Consider the following 17,976-nt stretch of genomic DNA (forward strand, 5'->3'; position numbering starts at 1 on the left):
ATAGATTTTTTAGTAACACTATTGCAAAATATTTGAAAAGGTTAATGTTGCATGAGTGTTATCAGTTTAACTTTTCATTCAGGGGTGGCTGACATCTTCTGTTTTGCTCTCCCGAAAAAGGAGCCGATAGAAATTACACAATGCAGCTACAAATAAAAACATTTTAATTGGCAGCAAATTCATGCAATAACATTTTAACCAATTTTCACCTAAATAAGTGACAAAAAAACTATCAAGAAGCAAATTTGTGGTAGTATCAAAGTATCAAAATCACACAAAGCAGACAGAGTTTTTCTAACAGCGTATTTGGACTGCTAACTAATATCACCAGAACTTCATTGTACTATGAATGAAGTGAGTTTTTATTCCTCAAACAGCGACACTGTTTGGGATTTTATCGGGGGACATGTTGTAGTAAGGCAGCCTCTTTCCCTCGTTCCTCGTCTTGATGCAGCTGGTTATCTCCACCAGCTGCTTCCTGAATTTCTCCATGGCTGCCTTCACTGGCTTCTCTGTGAAGTGCTCATCAGGATACATGCCCAGGTACAGCTGCAGGGAGAGAGGGAAGACGGGTCATTCAGCCCGGAGGCACACTACAAGGAAAAAAAGCAGAAGTAGAGGGACGTGTCTTGGAAAATAAGTGTATCAAACTTAATATTTGTTTTAGCTGATCCTCAGAACAACCCAGTCTGTACCAAGATGTGTGTGTGTGTAAGTGTGTGAATGATTGCCTGTGTGTTTGTGCCCTCTTCATACCTCATTCTCCTGGTACTGGCTGAGGGCCCAGACGGCCCCCAGGTGCCAGCTGGAACGTCCACGATCAGGGAGGCTCTCGATGATCAAGTTCACATCTGCAATGCCCTTCTCTTGGGGCGGGGGTCTTCGCATGGTAGATGGAGCGTTGGGGATCCAGGAACACCAGTCATACTACACAATATATAAAAAAGACACAGCGTGTGCATGCAGTGGTGGCATGCGGTGCATTTACTCAAGGACTACATTACTACACTACATTTATCTGACAGTTTTAGTTACATTACAGATTTACATATTACACACATTTTATTTTGATAAGCTTGTAAAATGCAATCCATTTCTGGATGAAGAGGCAATTATCTGATAATTCACAAAAATGCAAATACCAGAGAAAATGAAGACCTATCAGTACAGGTTTGTGTAGCAGAACTGTGTTTTTTTTTTGTATTTCCTGCCTCATTAATCATCTCATGATCCATTATATTCAGTTGTGACCCGCTGGAGGGGGACTGACCCCTTGTTTGGGCATCACTGGTCTAAACCGCATTACTATATATAAATTAGTTAAAACTTGCAATAATAATAATGTCTTTTGTAATAATATATCAGTCCCAGGGGCCATTTTTTGCAGAACCAATACTGTTACTTTTGATATTTTAAGTACATTTTGCTGATAATAATTCTGTACTTTACCTCTAGTAGGACTCTGAATGAATGATTTTTACATGTTGTGGAGTATTTTTACACAGTTGTTCTGGTTATTTTACTTGGGTTAAGGATATGAGTACTTCCTCCATTACTGTGTACATGTGAGCTCACACACAAACCGTTTGTTGAACTTCACAACTATGCATAATGCTTTTCAACTACCGTAATCTACAAAAATTCATATTGTACTACACACAACTGTAAGGCCAGCATGTCATTTTTATAATATTTTATTACTTGAAATCAATCTTATAAAATAAAAAAATGTATTGCCAGGTTCCGGATTATGTATTACTTGCCTGTCCAAAGTTGACTGCTGCATGTTGTGCTGAAGCAGTAAACACGATGACCGTCAGATACTCTGTCAGCTCCTCACGTGTTTTCAGGGACTTGGGAAACTCTGTGCACAGAGAGAATTGACAAAGTGAGCTTAGATCTTTACACAGACCCCGCTTTTTCTTCTTTTGCAAGTGTTGCTGTTTAAAAGAGCCTTGTACTCATACAGGTAATGTTGAAATGCAGGAAGGGTATTACAACACTGGGACTCAGTTAGTAACAGCGTCAACTTCCTATCTTCCCCCTCAAACCAATTGTCTGTGACAGAACAGATTTCAATTTGTAATGCTGTCTGGTCCCTCTCATGACTATCTTTTCCAGATTATATTTATGTATCAGTTGCATTTTGATTGTTGTTGCAATGCTAAAAGAAGAATGATACAATAGAACGTCTGTAATGTGCACCCACCACAGAAATCGAAGTCCTGCATACCGAAGCTGCACACATCTTTAATGAAGGCCTGGATTTCTACGTCTTCCTGCAACTTCTCATCGCTGGTGTAGTAAATATGCACCACATCAGACACAAAACTGCCAGAAAAAAAAAAGACAGCATAGTGGAAATTAAAAAAACTTCTCTCCCTTTGAAATTCTGTCACTCACTCACACACACACTAAGGTAGAAATGTTCCCACACCTCTCACTGTTTATCCTTTTGTTATGACTGTTTTCGCTCCCTCAAACACAAACTGTTCATCAGTGCCGTCTATAATGACTATATGAAAGAGTTGTGCCTCACCTCTTGGTGGCCTCCCACACCCTGCAACCATCGTCTCTGTAGAAGTAGGTGGGCAGCTCTTCCTTGTTGTCCATGCCGCGGGCCTTGATTGCGTCCGGGAAGCACAGAGACCTGAAGGTCAGAGACTTCATGGCCTTCTGAATCAGCTGGACATGACCGCCTCCACCTGTTGCGTTTGCCTTGATAAGGATAGAGAAGATACAGCATCATCACACATGTCACTCATTATTCGTGCAGATGATGACTGTGTTCTCCTACTTCTATGTATGCATGTGGTTGAGTGTGCATTACTGAATGCACTGTGTCCAACACCAAAACCACATACATTCTCGACATGTAACTGTGAGACTGTCATTGTCTTTTATCTCAAAAATAAAAGCCTCATTGAACTGTAAGTTTGTTGTTGACTTTTTCATGTTGTGACCTAGGTGCTCCTTAATTGTGTCCAGTATAATACAGATAACGCTACTTTTGTGGGCTCTTTTTCTGTGTCTTTTGCCTCCTTTCCTATCTCTTTTTCTCTCTTATTACATTTGAACAGAAACAGTCACCCCACGTTCTTTCTCACTCCCCTCCCTCTTCTGCTGCCGCTCTTCTACACCTCCACAAACTCACCTTGTCAAAGATACCACACTCACAGATGAGCTGCTCTCTGGCCTTGGTGTTGATAGCAATGGTAAAACGGATGTGTGGAATGAGCAGCTGGGAGAAGGAACATCAATCCATGAACGAATCAATCAGCCAGTCAATCGATCAGTCAATTCATGAGCCAGAGTTTTACCTTATACACAGGGTGAACGGCAGGGAGCTGCCTGTACATGGCAATGGCAAAAACCTCTGTCATGAGATGAGTCCTGAGCAGGTGCGTGACGTTCTGGTGGTAATGGAAGTCAGCCGAGCGGACCCAGATCTTCGCCAGCAGCCAGTCATACTGACCATCAGTGGGCAGGAAGATGGGGTTGTCTTCACCTGGAGTCTGCTTGAGCTTGACAGAGAATGATGGAGAAGCAGGGAAACGAGGAGAAGTGGATTTATACTGAAATGTCAGCTGGAAAAGGAAATGTTTCCCTCATGGTGCAAAGCACACCTGCTGTTGCTCAACATCACCGTACCTGTATGGCTATGGGCAGGATCTTGTTATGAGCGTTCTTGTAGAGCAGACACACTGGAGCCGCCAGGTACTGCAGTGTGCACGGGTCTGTGCGGTTAGCAGTGATGCCGTCCAACTCCTTGTAGTCTACTATGTAGATGTTACCTGCCTGGGGCCAGACCATTGATTTACATTGTACCGCAAGTGGGAGAATTAAGGAGAGACATAATTTTGTGAGCTGAACATGAATGTTAGAAATGGAAAATAGATTCACAGAAACAGATCTAGCCATGTCTACCTCTACTTCCTGTTCCAGAGTCAGCTCTCGCTCCAGGCTGACAGAAACCATCTCATGAGTGACGGGAAACTTCTCAGGAATTTTGGTGCACTTGCGGATCATTACGGGGTTGCAACCATTCAGAAATTGGTACCCAAACATGAAGTCCTCCTTCCAGTGTTGCATCACGTACTCTGAATGACATAAATGTATTGTAGTGGTAAATTTTAAATTTAAATGCAAATGCAATATAATATAATATAATGTAATATTATATATGAGGCTGACCTGATATTGTGTTTTTGATTCTCACAAAGATACTCTCAAAGTCAGCGAAGTCACTCCAGGACGACTGGAACATGTGCATGAACTGGTTCACAAACAGGTTCTCTATTCTGGAAATTCATGGTTATCATCATTATCATCCTCAATATTCTTATACTCTTATAGTTCTATACAACTATGCTAAGACATCATATTTGTTACCATACACATCAAAAAGGTCAAAGTATCTGAAATCAGATGCATTTCCGGGAGATATGTTAATCAAACACGGCTATTAAAATGAGTTCTGGAAAATAAAATGATGTGTTATACTGTATGTGTAGTTATGATAATTTTTGCAGCAGGAGGTAGCATTAAATGCAAATTTTCTTGGACAATTTCTGTCCACAGAGATGCAGCATTTCTGTTAACACCTTTGAAACTCATTATGGGAAACTGCACGACTCATTTTTCCATCTCCAATACTTTTCACAAATCAAACATTATCATACATCATTTTCAAAGATTTGTCATTTCTGCAATTTTTCGCTTTTTTTTTTTTTAACTACTGCATGATACAAACAGTTATTGTGCTCACACGCCTGCATAAAAGCGCGATGCAAATGTCCCTTTTGATAAACACACAATGACATCTCTGTTTTTCCAGGTTATCCTGAGTATAGAAAATAGAAGCATGTTATCAGGCTGGAGCTCAACATCTGATCAAAGCTTTGCATTGAAAAACACCCCTGAGGTTAAAGCTCCAGGGGGATCAGCTGTACTCACAGCTACTGTGAACCTGTTCAAGCTTTACTCAGCAGGCTGCTATAGAGAGCACGTACGCTTTACTGTAGTTCAGGACAAAGTCCACTCCCTTCTCACTGTCGAACTGGATGTCCCGGGGCAAATCCTTGTGTCTGTTGGCATCTATACTCATAGGAAAGCCTGGCTGCCACTCCTTCCATCTATAAAGGACAGCAGAGTTGTAAGTGAGCAGCCTCAGCCTCCTATAACAAACAAACTGCATGTGCAGAATAGTGTTGTAGTCAAGACCGCCCAAACCGAGACCAAGTTAAGACCAAGACCAGAGTTTATCGAGACAAGACCAAGACTTTTAGGGGCTGAGACCAGGTCGAGACCAAGACCGAGTCAAGACCAAGACCAGTTCCCCACATTACATGACACACAATAAAATGTGGAACAAGATCATAGGTACTTCTCAAATTGATCTGAAAGATCCACAATCCCATTAAAACGCCCACATACAAACACTAAGAGCTGAAATCAACGTAAGTATCTTTATTCAACACTCCTTTTCCGTGCTTACCATCGCGGGGAGGGGGGGACAGTTGTTAAGGGTAACAATACATTTTTAATTAGGGTTACTGGTTGCATTTGAAGCAAAACTTTTTACATCCAATCAGAGTTAGGATGTTAACAAATAAATCAGACAATGCACAAGCAATTTATTGATATTCCCAAAGTTATGGTCTTGACTGGTATTAAAATAAAATCCTGAGTCATCAATGTCTGAAACCGAGACAAGACCGAGTACAAATGCAGTTGAGTCCGAGACGAGACCAAGACCATCAAAAAGTAGTCTTAAGACCAATATTTGAGACTAAGACCGGTCTTGAGTACTGCAACACTAGTGCAGAGTGAACTTGCCTGTAGGTTTTTCTCCTCATATCCAGCTCTTTTTGTCTGTGCTGCTTCAATAGGCTGGTCTTATCATCCTGAGGCAGACGTGCTACAACAGACACATGACGAATTAAGACATGGAGCAAAGCTTGTTTGTTAAACTTGTGTTTTTGCACTGCAGACGCTGATTGATGAAAAGGAGGACACAGGTAGTCTGTTAGGCTGAAAAAATGAACAGCTGACTCTACCTCCTCCAGCCCGCAGCACCACTTCCTTGTCATCCACCAGCCAGCAGAAACAGGGGAACTCCACATAGTCTCCTGATGGGGTCTTGACTGTGATGTACCTGCAGTACCAGTCATCCTGCACCCAGTACTTCTTCTTCTCAATCTTCACAAACACAATTTCACCCAGGTTCTCCCCAACCCTCACGTCATAGGAGTCCACCTACAATTTAGTCAGTGGCTTAATAAATAGTATTTGCTGGTAAAAAGGGTAATTTACTGAATCGGGTGTGTTTCATTAGTTTTGTCTCATTGTTCAGTAAAACACTTCACATTTCACTGCATGTATGTATGTGTGAGAAACTTGAATTTCACTTTCAGGTAATGACACAGCAGTTCACATAAATTGTAGTAGTAATGATCTGCCTTTCAATTTATAATTCAGGTTTGCAGTTTATAGGTAAAACTCAGATCTTACTTCCAATGGCAAAATTTAATTGTAATAAAAAAACAAGCGATTTTAGCAAAGTTAATGAATGTTAAGTGGATGCAAAATTTAATTTTGGTACCCCATCACACCTGTTTCACACTTATCCTTTCCTCCTTTAATCTATTTACTTTAATCTCCATTTCTTTATGACTTTTATATTTTCTTTATTGTGAAAGACTACTCTTACTTTACATATATCTCAACGTCTTTAGTCAATATTTGTAACTTGAAACAAATCTGTCACTAGACTCGGCCTCTGCAGAATAAACTGACAGCAGCAGTTTAATTAATCAAGAACACCTTTTTGTGACATAGTTGAAGGGCCTGCACAATTTTGTGTGCAGTATATTGCGACAGATAACAAACCTAATATTAAATATGATAATAAAAATATGTAATGTTCACACCAGGAAACATGTTGTTAGAGTAAACTTCTTCTTTCCAGAAGTGGATGAGATCCATAATGAAATTGTTAAAACTGACACAAGATACACCTGTGTCGTAACTTCTTCCTCTTTTGCAGCAACCTGCGAAAACAATCTCAACACACACAGTTTGTCTGCACTTGTAAATGCTCATCATTCATCAGAAAATACATATTAATGTATTTGTCACACAGTCATCAGCTCCACAGCAGTGTAACATCACTTACCGCCCCCCTCTCAAAGTCATTGTACAGAGGTTTGTCCAGCAATGTTCTCTCACTGCATCGCTCCGTGCCCACCAGTGTGATGTAGATATAGTCATCTGTCCCTGCAAACCACTGGCTCCCTGTGGAAACAGTCACTGTGTAACAAGGCATGGCGGTCACACGGGACGAAGAGGACTCCAAAAATGTCCAAACACCCTCTGAAGAGAAAAAACTAAAGGAAGAAGAATTTCTATCCCCCCACAAAAAGTTTGCCTCAAGATTTTAGCAAAGTTAAGTCTCCCCTTTTTGCTCAAAACTGTATTTCGTTCACTGATGTACGCTTCTCACTTCTCTCCATTTCGTTTGCACAAATGCCAAGAAAGTGTGTAATCAGACAAAAGAGGGAGGTGCGGGACACAGACAAGCTCTCAGTCATATGAATAATCTCCACCCCCACAAATGAGGTCAGATTCGGCCATCCTTCCTAGGTGTGTTATCAGTGGTGATTTCCAGTGTGCGGACATGAATGTGGCCACAGGCATCTTGAGCCAGGAGTTGATATCAAATGAACTTTCTCTGTAAAGGAGGGGGTTTTATAAAAACATAACAGGATGAATTCCTGCATTACAGACAAACACAGAGAATGACAGGGTTTTTTATTTGGCCAGTCTAACTGTATTTAACTGATGATGTGGAAATGAAACACACCCACAAGGAACATGTGAGCATACACATCTTTTACACATCACATTTACCAGTCAAATTATTATGTGACATCAGACAACAACAGGTAGTGTTTTCCAGCATCAGTGAAATAAATGCAAATGCATCACAGAGTCCCTGTGCATTTTTTTTTTTTTCAGATGAAACTGTAAAATCAACTTTAATAGGGGATCTGTATGTGAAGCACAAAGTTCTCGCTCAGTTAAAAAGAAAAGGCTGCACCGGTCTGACAGAAAGGGACAAGGTCATTCATGAGTTCACACTGACAAAAAAACAACACAGGCGCTGTTTTAAGGTGACATGTAATGTAATTCACACTGCCTATGAAAAGCAAGGCAGGCAAAGCTGAACATGTACATAAAACTGAACAACAAAAAAAGGCATTTTCATAACATACAAACTAAATCTTCTTTCAGTCACAGCTAACATAACCTGATAAAGTAGTACATCATACTATTACATAGCTTACATTTACATAAATATCTGAATAGTCCTTTTCATACATAATTATCTGTTGCAATCAGCAGCAGGAACAGAGATGAGCTGTTCTTCAATGATTGATAGGAGACTTTCTTGAACTAAAAACAGAGAAAGAGCAGGTATTTGAAAGCAAACACGGAAATCAACAGAGCTGGAAATGAAAGCTTCTGTACAGAGCAGTACTGTAGATGAATGAGTGGCACCATAAAAAGCAGATATGTTGATGAAAACAATTTTGCTTGCCAAATGGTGGCTTCCACTTATCACCAGCGCGATCGTGTCACTATGATCTTAAGCCCAGGCAGGCAGGCACCGTCAGATACTTTATTATTGTTACATACACTTGGCAAGTCTGTTATTTACTCGCACTTGGGAGAATTATATGTTCATGTCAAATAATGTATATGATTTTTAGACTTTTGTTCAACAACACCTTCACGCACGAGGCATCGAGGTGTTTGGAGCAGCCAGGCGATTTCCAATTATTAGACGAAGGTAAGTCGCAGCTGAACAGACAAACTGAAATGAACACTCTGGTTTCAATGTTGTGTGTGTTAACGATTTCAAATGTGCCAGCTGCATCAAAATGTACATGTCTACAGTTTTCAATGCTGCATATCTTTTTTCATTGTACATCCGAGGTGCACTCCCAATCAGAACTCTTGCAAAGTCTTTTTGCACTGGTTGATGAGTGGCAGCCTTCCAAATAAGGAGCAGCTAAGAGGTGACAGAAGCCTTTATGACACCCCACTTCCTCTACAGTGAATAGCTTTCAAAGTGTTCAGTTGTCTCGTAATTTATATTTCAATATTCTAAGGCAGTAGTTTCCAGCCTGGGGGTCTGGACCCCACTAATGGTTCACATGATGAATCAGAGCGGTCACAATATAATTAAAGAGCAACAACACAGAGTTTACCTTCACAACCGCTGACTGCAGGATAGAGGATATGAAGACGTCATAGATTTTTTGCAGAACATACATAATTACTGGACTGTCTCCGGGGAAAAGGAATTAATTGGGATACAAAAGAAGAACAAAAACATTGTGTTCTGCTGCACAATTTATGTTTTTGTGTTTGAACTTTTCTTTTGGGGGGGAATTTGGGGCAGTTTTACCTCTGTAGTCATCCAAATGGGACAATCTGAGAAGTTTAGAGGGGACAAACAAATTGTGATGAGTGGTCATATGTAGACACCGCTTCACTTTAAAGGGTCACAACAATCTTAAGCATCTGCTCTTTTCATTTCCTCCAATTCATACATAGGGATCTAAAAGCTGAGGCATCAACTGAAGTGTGTGGAGAAACTAATATAACACATTAATCACTCTGGTGGGGTAAGACATCGAATGCAGAGGAAGGCAAGAGGCTGAAAACTAACCATGCTTGTACAACTAACTGATGAGGCTCATGCAAACGTCTGTGGTGCACTACAGCTTGAATTAAACAACACTTTCATTCAGTAATTTATGTTCAGCCTACCTGGGACAATACATCCAAACAGCCTGGATTGAACTGGGTTAAAAACACTGCATATATTATAATCACCAATTTGCAAAAATCATAAAGATCCTAATCTGACTTGTGATTCATAAGAGACCTATGCTCTGATGGTAAACAATGCAATATATATTCAATGCTGCCACCCAGTGGCCACAGGTCGCTAAATCAATAAATAAATGAAGAAAAAAGTTACAGTGCAAATTTCTCCTGAGTTCCTTCAGGTAAACGTATCCCTCCAGACATGTCAGAACTACATCCCTATTTTGTCACAAAGCTGACATCTTAAACAACTTGAAGTACCTTTCTGATCACAGCTGAGCATGGGTGTACATAATTCAGTATCATCAAGGCTACAGACTAAACATCTGAGTGCACATTAACCCTACGACACAACTAAGATTTTTCAGCAATTGAAATTACAGACAGTAACTGTTCTATTCAAGGTTTGGCAATAAAATGTGAAGTTACTTCAACTGAAATCATGCTCCACCCAGGTCACAACATCTTTAAAAATAAAAACCTGCAGGTGAACTGTGTTGTACTGATTTTAAACTGATAAAGGCAAAGAGACACAAAAAGCAATTTCTCCTAAAGATACTGCAACCCAAAGCTGCACTATACATTTAAAACTAAGCCCTGAATAAACAAACATTATAAACCTTCATATTATTTTGAAGAAATCTGTTATCTATATTATAGTTATATATTATATAACTGAGTTGTAGAGAAACTACTAATTTGATCATTTTAAGCTGGTGTCCATCTTCAGTGAGAGTGTGTGGACATCTGTATTTGCTGTGTGAATGAGGGGGCTTCTACACAATCAGAGGGTTGTTATGGTGTTGCCAACAACATTTTTAAAGAGCGTATCATTCCCCTGAGCCATCCAACCAAGACGCCGCTGCCCTGCAGCATCCATGGAGACGCTGATGAGGGAGTTGCTCAAATTCAAGCCACATGTCGTGAGTAAATCCTCTCTGAAGAGGTGGCGAGTCACAAAAGCAGGAAGTAAGAGGCAATGAGATAGGACAAACATGGAACGCCTTACTGTCAGATGTTAAGGTTTCCCTTTTCAGCTTTAACTGACCTCCGTGGTGCCTTCAGTGAGCTCAAGGAAAAGGCAGTTCCAAAATGGAAGAGTTTAAGACGTAGCAAGTGAGTCTCAGATGACTCTACAAAGGAAGCATTGAGGTCGTTCTGCTTAATGACTCGGAGCGTACCGGCTCAGGTGCAGACTTGGAAGGTATAACAACGACGACTAGTTCAGGTGGAGAAACTGCTTCATGAACTCATAGGTGGTAAAGGCCACGGCCTGGGAGGGGACACAGCGGATGTAGTTCAGAGAAAGGCCTCGGTACAATCCCTTCTTGATCCCATACTCCTTATACACATAGGTCAGTGTCTTGCTCAGTGATCTGTTCGGGTGCAAGACAAGAAATTATACACTTTTTAGAATGATAGAAAACAAACATAGAAACCTACTGTTGTTGTTTTTTTACATTTATTATTTTTCCTTTTTTTGAGATTTTATTATTATTATTACAGACACGATAAATCCTTGTTCGTTGCTGAGGTCCATCTGTGCTATGGGAAACTAATCCCCCTTGATGAACAGCAGCCATATTAACACAAACATACTTGTCTTGGGTAGGAGACAAATGACTTTGTACGGCACCAATGTATTGGTGGACTGGATCTTGAGAAAGCATTCTTAAAAAATCTTAAATAACAAGGGAGAGCAGATAATGCAAGAACAATGTGCAGTGTTTGGACTGCCAAACTTGTACAGGTATGAACGGTATGTTGCTGTTGCAGTTGCTATTCTGCTCCTTAAAGTTTTGGGCTTTAACATTTAATCTAATGTAAACAGCTGCCCCAGCCTCTGGAATTTTCTCTGCAGTTGTAAGCACGCACTTCATCAAACTCTGCTTACAAAACCAAATGTGGAACTATTTTAAGAGGGAACTCCTCAATTAATGTCCAAAACAGTTGCATTCAAACTTTCAGAGCTCCTCGTGCTTTTTCTAATTTAAAAAAACACTACAAAAAGAGCATCATCATCATCAGTAGAACATTAGTTATCAAGGACGCCATATTATAGAGCGTGCTGAAGCTACGGTAAACGGGTTCATTTTCTAAACAACTCCCCCAATTAGTGCTACGCTAATGACTTCTTCAGAACATGCATGAGTACCAATTCATTCTGTAGCTAGATGAGCATTTAACCTATTACTTCTATGAAGTGGTGAAGTTAATCAGCACTGGGCTGTGTGAGCAGTTTTGAACTCTATCATTACCCTCAGTATCACAGCACACCCTTACAAATATTTCTCCTTCATTTCACCCATAAGATTACAATTTCACTGCAAAACTCCCAAATCAAATCAGACCACATGGAGCACCAATTGTTTTCTCGTCGCTCTGAGCTAGGGCTGGGCAATAAAACAATAATGATAATTATCGCAATATAATTTTCCTCAATAACAAATATTCGATATATCGCCATTAATTTGAATAACAAATTATCACTTAATTTTTCTATTAAAATATATATATTTTGTTGAGGAAAAAGAGGACTGAAAAAAGATTTACGGATCATATTTACGGATCATATTTGTTGGAAGAAGATGTTATCATAATTTTTTTGAATGTTCTACCTCAGATTTATGAAGTGATCCACTGTTTGGAATCAAGTGTTGTGCACACGCTGACAGGTATAATGTACAGCAGTGCATCATGGTATAACATAATATGGAAAGTAGGAACATTGGTGATACTTACACACATTTCTCAGAGTCAGGAAGCACAGATCCTAACTGCATTCTTCTCCTAGCCACATCCAAGGGATACCTAGTGAGAAGATGCAACAACCATCTAAAACTCTGTGTAATCAATAACAAACTCCAGCCAGTCCGCATGTTGTGTCATCATCATTAATGTAAACCTTGAGCTTGAAGTTTGCTGGCTGCCTGCGTACAGCACTTACGATATTGTCTGAGCGATGGCGCCGGCAATCCCTCCGCAGAGCAGGTTAACGCGGGTTTTCAGAATGAGGACATCAGGGTTGTCCGAGGAGGGGCGTCCCAGCAGCTCTGGGAAATGTTTCAAGCCGAGGCTCTTCAGGGTGCCAAACGTGAAAAATGAGAAACCTGGAAGATAAAAGTGGGTGGGAGGCAAAGAGTCAAGCTAATGCAACACAAAGAACACCATATATGCGAAAACACGTGTAAAATAATCTAAATCACCTGCATAAGGGGCCATTCCAATAAGTGTTGGAGTTAGTCCCCTATAGAAGCCCAGGACGCCCCCTTCCTTTACAAAAAAGAAAAACAGGTCTGATTGTAAGAGGTAGATACAGTATGCATCATTAACAACAACAAACAAAACTTTAATTTTTAATGAAAGGATGCAATGTTTGTTTGACACTAGCACACTACCTTAAGGTAGATGGTGTGGAAGGCATTGGCAATTCCAGTGTAGCGATGCTCTCCCGTCACCTGAAAGGCCAGTCTGGCTCGGATCACATCTAGAGGGTAGGTGAATATCACCGCAGTCATCCCTGACAACACAGAAACAAAAGAACAACCGTGGCTGAAACACACAGCTTATGACTAAAATCTCCCACTGTCTTTATGTTTATTCAAATTTCCGACCACTTCAATACAATTTTTAAAGATTTAATAACACACAATAACAAGGCTTACGAAGACACTTACTTGCATTGTGGTGATACAGTATTTGTCACATTATGAGAATGTTTGTACTGAGTCTATGATTCAAGAGGAACAAAAGGCACTAAATGCTCTACCAATAAGCACAATGTCTATGCCAGTGCAGTACATCCAACTGGCACTCAGTTCAAGTCTTATAAGTGAGAAAGATAACTTACCTGCCATAGATCCTGCCATGAGGCGGTGGATGTGTCCAGAGATCCCAATCTGTTTACTTAGCAGCTGTGAAGGGAATATCATCAGCATCAGCAGGGAAGAAACAAATGTCAACAGTTTCACCAATAAAAACATTACACAGGTCATAAAATGCACTGTATTTCACCCATAAAACATAAACAGATATCACATTTCCCTAAACAACCTCTAAACTCATCCAGTTTTTATGCCCTTTGAAAGTGTAATTCCACAATAAAGTACATACTGCACCTTTTTATAATTGTCAAAGGCCATGAACTGGATAGCTCCATAAGGAAATATCCTGACCATCATGGCCCCATTGCCCTTATAGAGGCCAAGGAAGCCCTCTTTCTTTGGCACAGCTTTGAGAGTGGATAACACTCCTGCAAAGAAAGAGCACAAGATTCACTCATGTGGCACAAATGTGTGAAAAAGTGAAAACACTTACTCGCTTTTCATGTTTAAGCTGCTGATGTTTCACCTAGATGTTTGTAATGGGGGTTCTGGGCTTGAAGAAGAATCTTGATTCTGTCCAGAGGAGCGATGGTGGTCTTGGCACAGCATCCTGCTACACCTGAACAAAAACAGAGAAATTTTTCATGTTACTACAGCAGAATGATTGGTCATGTATTTTATTTATCTTGAGTGAATCTGGAAATGAAACAACATTTATAAATAGTATCAAGAGAAAAAGATCTGAGGCACAAGTGCCATTGCAGGTAGAGCAAGACACAGCTCTGTGTTGATGTTTATTGGCTGTGGCAAGGGATTATGGCATGGCGTGTGACCTGTCAGCAGCAGCCTCCTTGAGGTGATACAATGGAAGGTCCATTTGAAACTACCCGAGACACAGCTGAATTAATTATTTATTCTTGTATCTTGGCTGGGGCTGACAATGAAACAAGCCTGTCTTAGATATTATGCCACCGTTAAATTACAAGAGAATCTTTAATTGTTGTGGCGTCATACAAGTGTCTTTAAGTTGCGAGCAGTCAGAGACAAGTGCAACGTGCGTTTCTGTGATACGAGAAACAAATACTGAAACACTGAAACATCGGTAGTACCTGTTGAACTTGTTGGCATAGAAAGTGTGAAATACCTCCAAACTGCTGACCCCTTGCTTTTAGCTCTTTCCATGCTATGTTAGCTCTCCTAGCAAAATGTTTGGGTCTACTGACGCATCACATAGTACATGTGTAATTGAATTGAATAGATTGGCCACCTTGTCACCGATATCCGATTCTGCTATGTGAGTCTGGCTGATATCTGATACCTGTATCGGATCTGTGCATCCCTAGTAAAAAACTATGATTTCATGAATCTTGCAAATTTTATCATTTCTGTCAGTCACATGTAGGCTATGCTATTGTGCTAAAGGTAGCACAGAATGCTTTAAGGGTAATGTTAAAGGAATAAAGTATGTGAATAATGATTAATTTAGTACCCATATTCTCCAATCAAACAGTATTGGATTGCCCTGTTGTTGGTATGTTTTACAGTGTTGATGAGTATGTGACTGACTGCTATTTCTTCTTTTTCTTGGTGTGTCAGGTGTCTTTATTGTTCTTTGAAGGGAAATTCTATTTTTGCCTCCACGGGGAGGTCAGAGATCAGTGTCAGCAGAAGAATGGTATCTCCAGAGCTGGGGCTGGAGCCAATCCCAGCTGACATTGGGCGAGAGTACACCCAGGTAATCAGTACACATAGAGACAAACAACCATACACACTCACAATCACACATAAGGGCAATTTAGAGTCACCAATTAAGCTACCTGCATGTCACAGTGGGAGGAAGCGGGAGCACCCCGAGAGAACCCATGCAGACAGGGGGAGAACATGCAAACTCCACACAGAAAGTCCTGGGACGACTGAGGGAACCCAAGACCTTCTTGCTGTGAGTATATAATATAACAAATGTTCAATAAATGTTAGATTTAACTAATTTAAAACAAAAAAAAATCAGCACTTAATTTTTCTATTAAGATATTTATTTTGTTGAGGAAAAGGGACTGAAAAAAGATTTGAGTCAATTTTACTCATGTGAATTTGTTGAAAGAAGAGTTCTACCTCAGATTCATGTTCTGACCATAAATAGTTTAAAACCACAATTAACCATCTGGTTTGTTCAACTTTAGCTCAGGAGCAAAAATCTACCTTTAAACTTGAAAGAAATAATCATTTGACATTTATAGTGATAATTATCGATATTGAATGATATGAAATGTTTTATTGTTACAACCTTTTTGGACATATTGCCCAGCCCTACTGACAACCGAGACGAGGCGAAGACTAGAAAAGAGCACAGATGAATTAAGAAGGACAAGAAGATGTTTCCTTCTATCGCCTTTAAGTTGCATCAATTTCAGATGAAATGTGAACTCCTATATTTAATTAGTATAGACAATCAAAGGGACTAATTGCAACTGACCAACTTATAGTTTAATAGCGGATTACTTTAGTATGTCCTACACCCCTATATATAGTATAGATTAACTTATATTATTTATGAATAATTTTGCTGGCAAATGCCCATGGTCAACGTATGTCTCATTATTGAAGTGTTCCATATGGTATGAGGCACTGAAAGTAAAAACAAAATCTAGAAATGGAATCTTTATCGTTCTTTTAACAAAACTGCTATAAAGGTTTTGATGAACTTATATTAGGGGTCGACCGATATGGGTTTTTCAGTGGCAGATGTCAATATTTAGAGAGCAGGGCTGCCACTGACCAATCTACAATGGCAATATCAAAATAAAGAAAAGTCATCTAAAATTTCATTATTCCATGCAGGGTACAGTCTAATATACACGGTTGTCTTAGCCAGTAACGTGTTGTTTTAGCACATAACAATACAATACATAATATATATGTAACACTACACAGTAATGGTTTTAGATTCAGTTTACTGTAATTTAGAATGGGCGCAACGTGTTCACATTTAGAAAAAGATGATAGTGACTGAGGACATTTGGGCTCGAATCTAACTTTCTCCCAAAACTCACAAAGGGGGAGAGCGCTAACATCGGTCCACAGCAGCCTGCAGATGTGTCTGCAGACATTTCTTGTTTATCTACCTCATGACTGCAATATTGGCTGATGATCTCAAAATACATGATCTCAAAATACAAGATATCGTCGACCCACTAAAAGAGATGCAGTGTTCCAGCCGCAAAGACTTGAACCTGTGTCTTAGTGCCAAATTCTACTTAAAATCATCGCAGATCTGACACTGATGATACAAACTGTTGTGTCAGATGGATCTTACCTCCAGCTACAAAGGAGCGGAGCCAGAAGTAGTCCCTCTTGGCAGGTGTGCTGCTTATGGCAGGAGGTGTGGAGATCGCAGCCTCCGATGTCATCCTTCTTGCTCAGGAATCTGCAACATCCATGCTGTACAATATGGGAAAGACACTGTAAATGCACATGGTTTAACACATAATATATCACTCATCATCCTTCAATCCAATCTATGAGCAAACCACACTGTCCGGTTTTATTGAATTAAGTCAAGTGCAAGTTTGATGAGTCATGATTTGCACTGGGTCATAAGTGTTGAAGACAGTAACGTTAGTCTTTATGCTAGATCAGAGACAACACCACTATTTGTTAAATGCGGATACTCACAAGATAATCAAAGCTGTGAGAGGCGCAAAAGCAGCAAAGTGTAACGTTAAATCTTTTCAACAAATCGGTTTCTCCTCCTCCTCTCGTTCCCTTACTTCCTCGGGACAGTCCTGGCTCTTAAAAGGTAGAGATACCATGGACACTGGTTGGTATCACACTGCCTCGGTCGTCGTTCACTGTTTAAAAAAAAAAAGACTTATGAATGAATCAGAGGCACTTTAGAGATTCAAGCAACCACATTCACGTCCTTCGTCCGTAGACGACTGACAGTAGACGAAAACAGTCGCATACCAATGACGCTAAATGACGTTGGCCGAGGGGACGGGGAAGTATGGGAGGGGTAGTTTTCAGCTTTTCATTGCAATGTCATATGTTATTGTCAAATTTATGACAAAGTAGGTCGCTGTTGAGGTTACCTTTACATTAATAACGTTAATGTTATAAATTAACCACAACACTGCGGTTTTTTATTAATTTAAATCCATTATTTCAAAAAGCTAACTTTCTAGCTAACATTAACGTACAATAAACGAGTGTCCATATCAACTGGCGTTATTTTGGCGATCCGTTATGATGATTA

The 17,976-nt window shown here is 40.0% G+C and overlaps 2 protein-coding genes across 4 annotated transcripts; both read right to left on the reverse strand.

Annotated features, from left to right (window-relative positions):
- Positions 1-141: 141 nt before the first annotated feature.
- alox5a (arachidonate 5-lipoxygenase a) lies at positions 142-7,602 on the reverse strand. Of its 2 annotated transcripts, none has more exons than XM_038736969.1 (14): positions 7,178-7,602; positions 6,060-6,258; positions 5,839-5,920; positions 5,013-5,135; positions 4,195-4,301; positions 3,928-4,100; positions 3,652-3,798; positions 3,321-3,524; positions 3,155-3,241; positions 2,540-2,718; positions 2,210-2,331; positions 1,764-1,864; positions 757-927; positions 142-549 (listed from the first exon to the last, which is right to left on the reverse strand). In XM_038736969.1, exons 1-14 carry the CDS (start codon positions 7,325-7,327, stop codon positions 370-372), a joined length of 2,025 nt encoding a protein of 674 aa, XP_038592897.1. In that variant the 5' UTR covers positions 7,328-7,602; the 3' UTR covers positions 142-369. The 2 variants fall into 2 exon arrangements, with proteins under 2 accessions (XP_038592897.1, XP_038592898.1); XM_038736970.1 differs by having other exon boundaries at positions 6,933-7,320.
- Positions 7,603-7,795: 193 nt separating this feature from the next.
- On the reverse strand, positions 7,796-17,802 carry slc25a16 (solute carrier family 25 member 16). 2 transcript variants are annotated; one of them, XM_038736878.1, is made up of 11 exons: positions 17,688-17,802; positions 17,397-17,572; positions 17,038-17,162; positions 14,251-14,343; positions 14,019-14,152; positions 13,751-13,814; positions 13,299-13,420; positions 13,107-13,173; positions 12,848-13,010; positions 12,643-12,711; positions 7,796-11,276 (listed from the first exon to the last, which is right to left on the reverse strand). In XM_038736878.1, the coding sequence occupies exons 3-11, from the start codon at positions 17,129-17,131 to the stop codon at positions 11,120-11,122; spliced, it is 963 nt and encodes a 320-aa protein (XP_038592806.1). In that variant the 5' UTR covers positions 17,132-17,162; positions 17,397-17,572; positions 17,688-17,802; the 3' UTR covers positions 7,796-11,119. The 2 variants fall into 2 exon arrangements, with proteins under 2 accessions (XP_038592806.1, XP_038592807.1); XM_038736879.1 differs by lacking the exon at positions 17,688-17,802 and having other exon boundaries at positions 7,796-8,457; positions 11,082-11,276; positions 17,397-17,675.
- Between the last annotated feature and the right edge of the window lie 174 nt (positions 17,803-17,976).

The sequence above is a fragment of the Micropterus salmoides genome, unplaced genomic scaffold (assembly GCF_014851395.1).
Source record: "Micropterus salmoides isolate LMB-PRFRI ecotype aquatic unplaced genomic scaffold, ASM1485139v1 Ms_hic_scaffold_22, whole genome shotgun sequence".
NCBI classification, from domain to species: Eukaryota; Metazoa; Chordata; class Actinopteri; order Centrarchiformes; family Centrarchidae; genus Micropterus; species Micropterus salmoides.

Bases quoted from the DNA above. Each gene is read 5' to 3' on its own strand.
- slc25a16 (XM_038736878.1), bottom strand. From the start codon at position 17,131: ATGACATCGGAGGCTGCGATCTCCACACCTCCTGCCATAAGCAGCACA. The intron at 13,421-13,750 runs GTAAGTTATCTT...CTGTGTTGTCAG, and splicing joins CATGGCAGGATCTATGGCAG to GGATGACTGCGGTGATATTC. The intron at 13,011-13,106 runs GTGATTTAGATT...TTTATCTTCCAG, and splicing joins TGGAATGGCCCCTTATGCAG to GTTTCTCATTTTTCACGTTT.
- alox5a (XM_038736969.1), bottom strand. From the start codon at position 7,327: ATGCCTTGTTACACAGTGACTGTTTCCACAGGGAGCCAGTGGTTTGCA. The intron at 5,921-6,059 runs GTAGAGTCAGCT...TGTCTGTTGTAG, and splicing joins GGTGCTGCGGGCTGGAGGAG to CACGTCTGCCTCAGGATGAT. The intron at 550-756 runs GTATGAAGAGGG...CTCTCCCTGCAG, and splicing joins GCCAGTACCAGGAGAATGAG to CTGTACCTGGGCATGTATCC.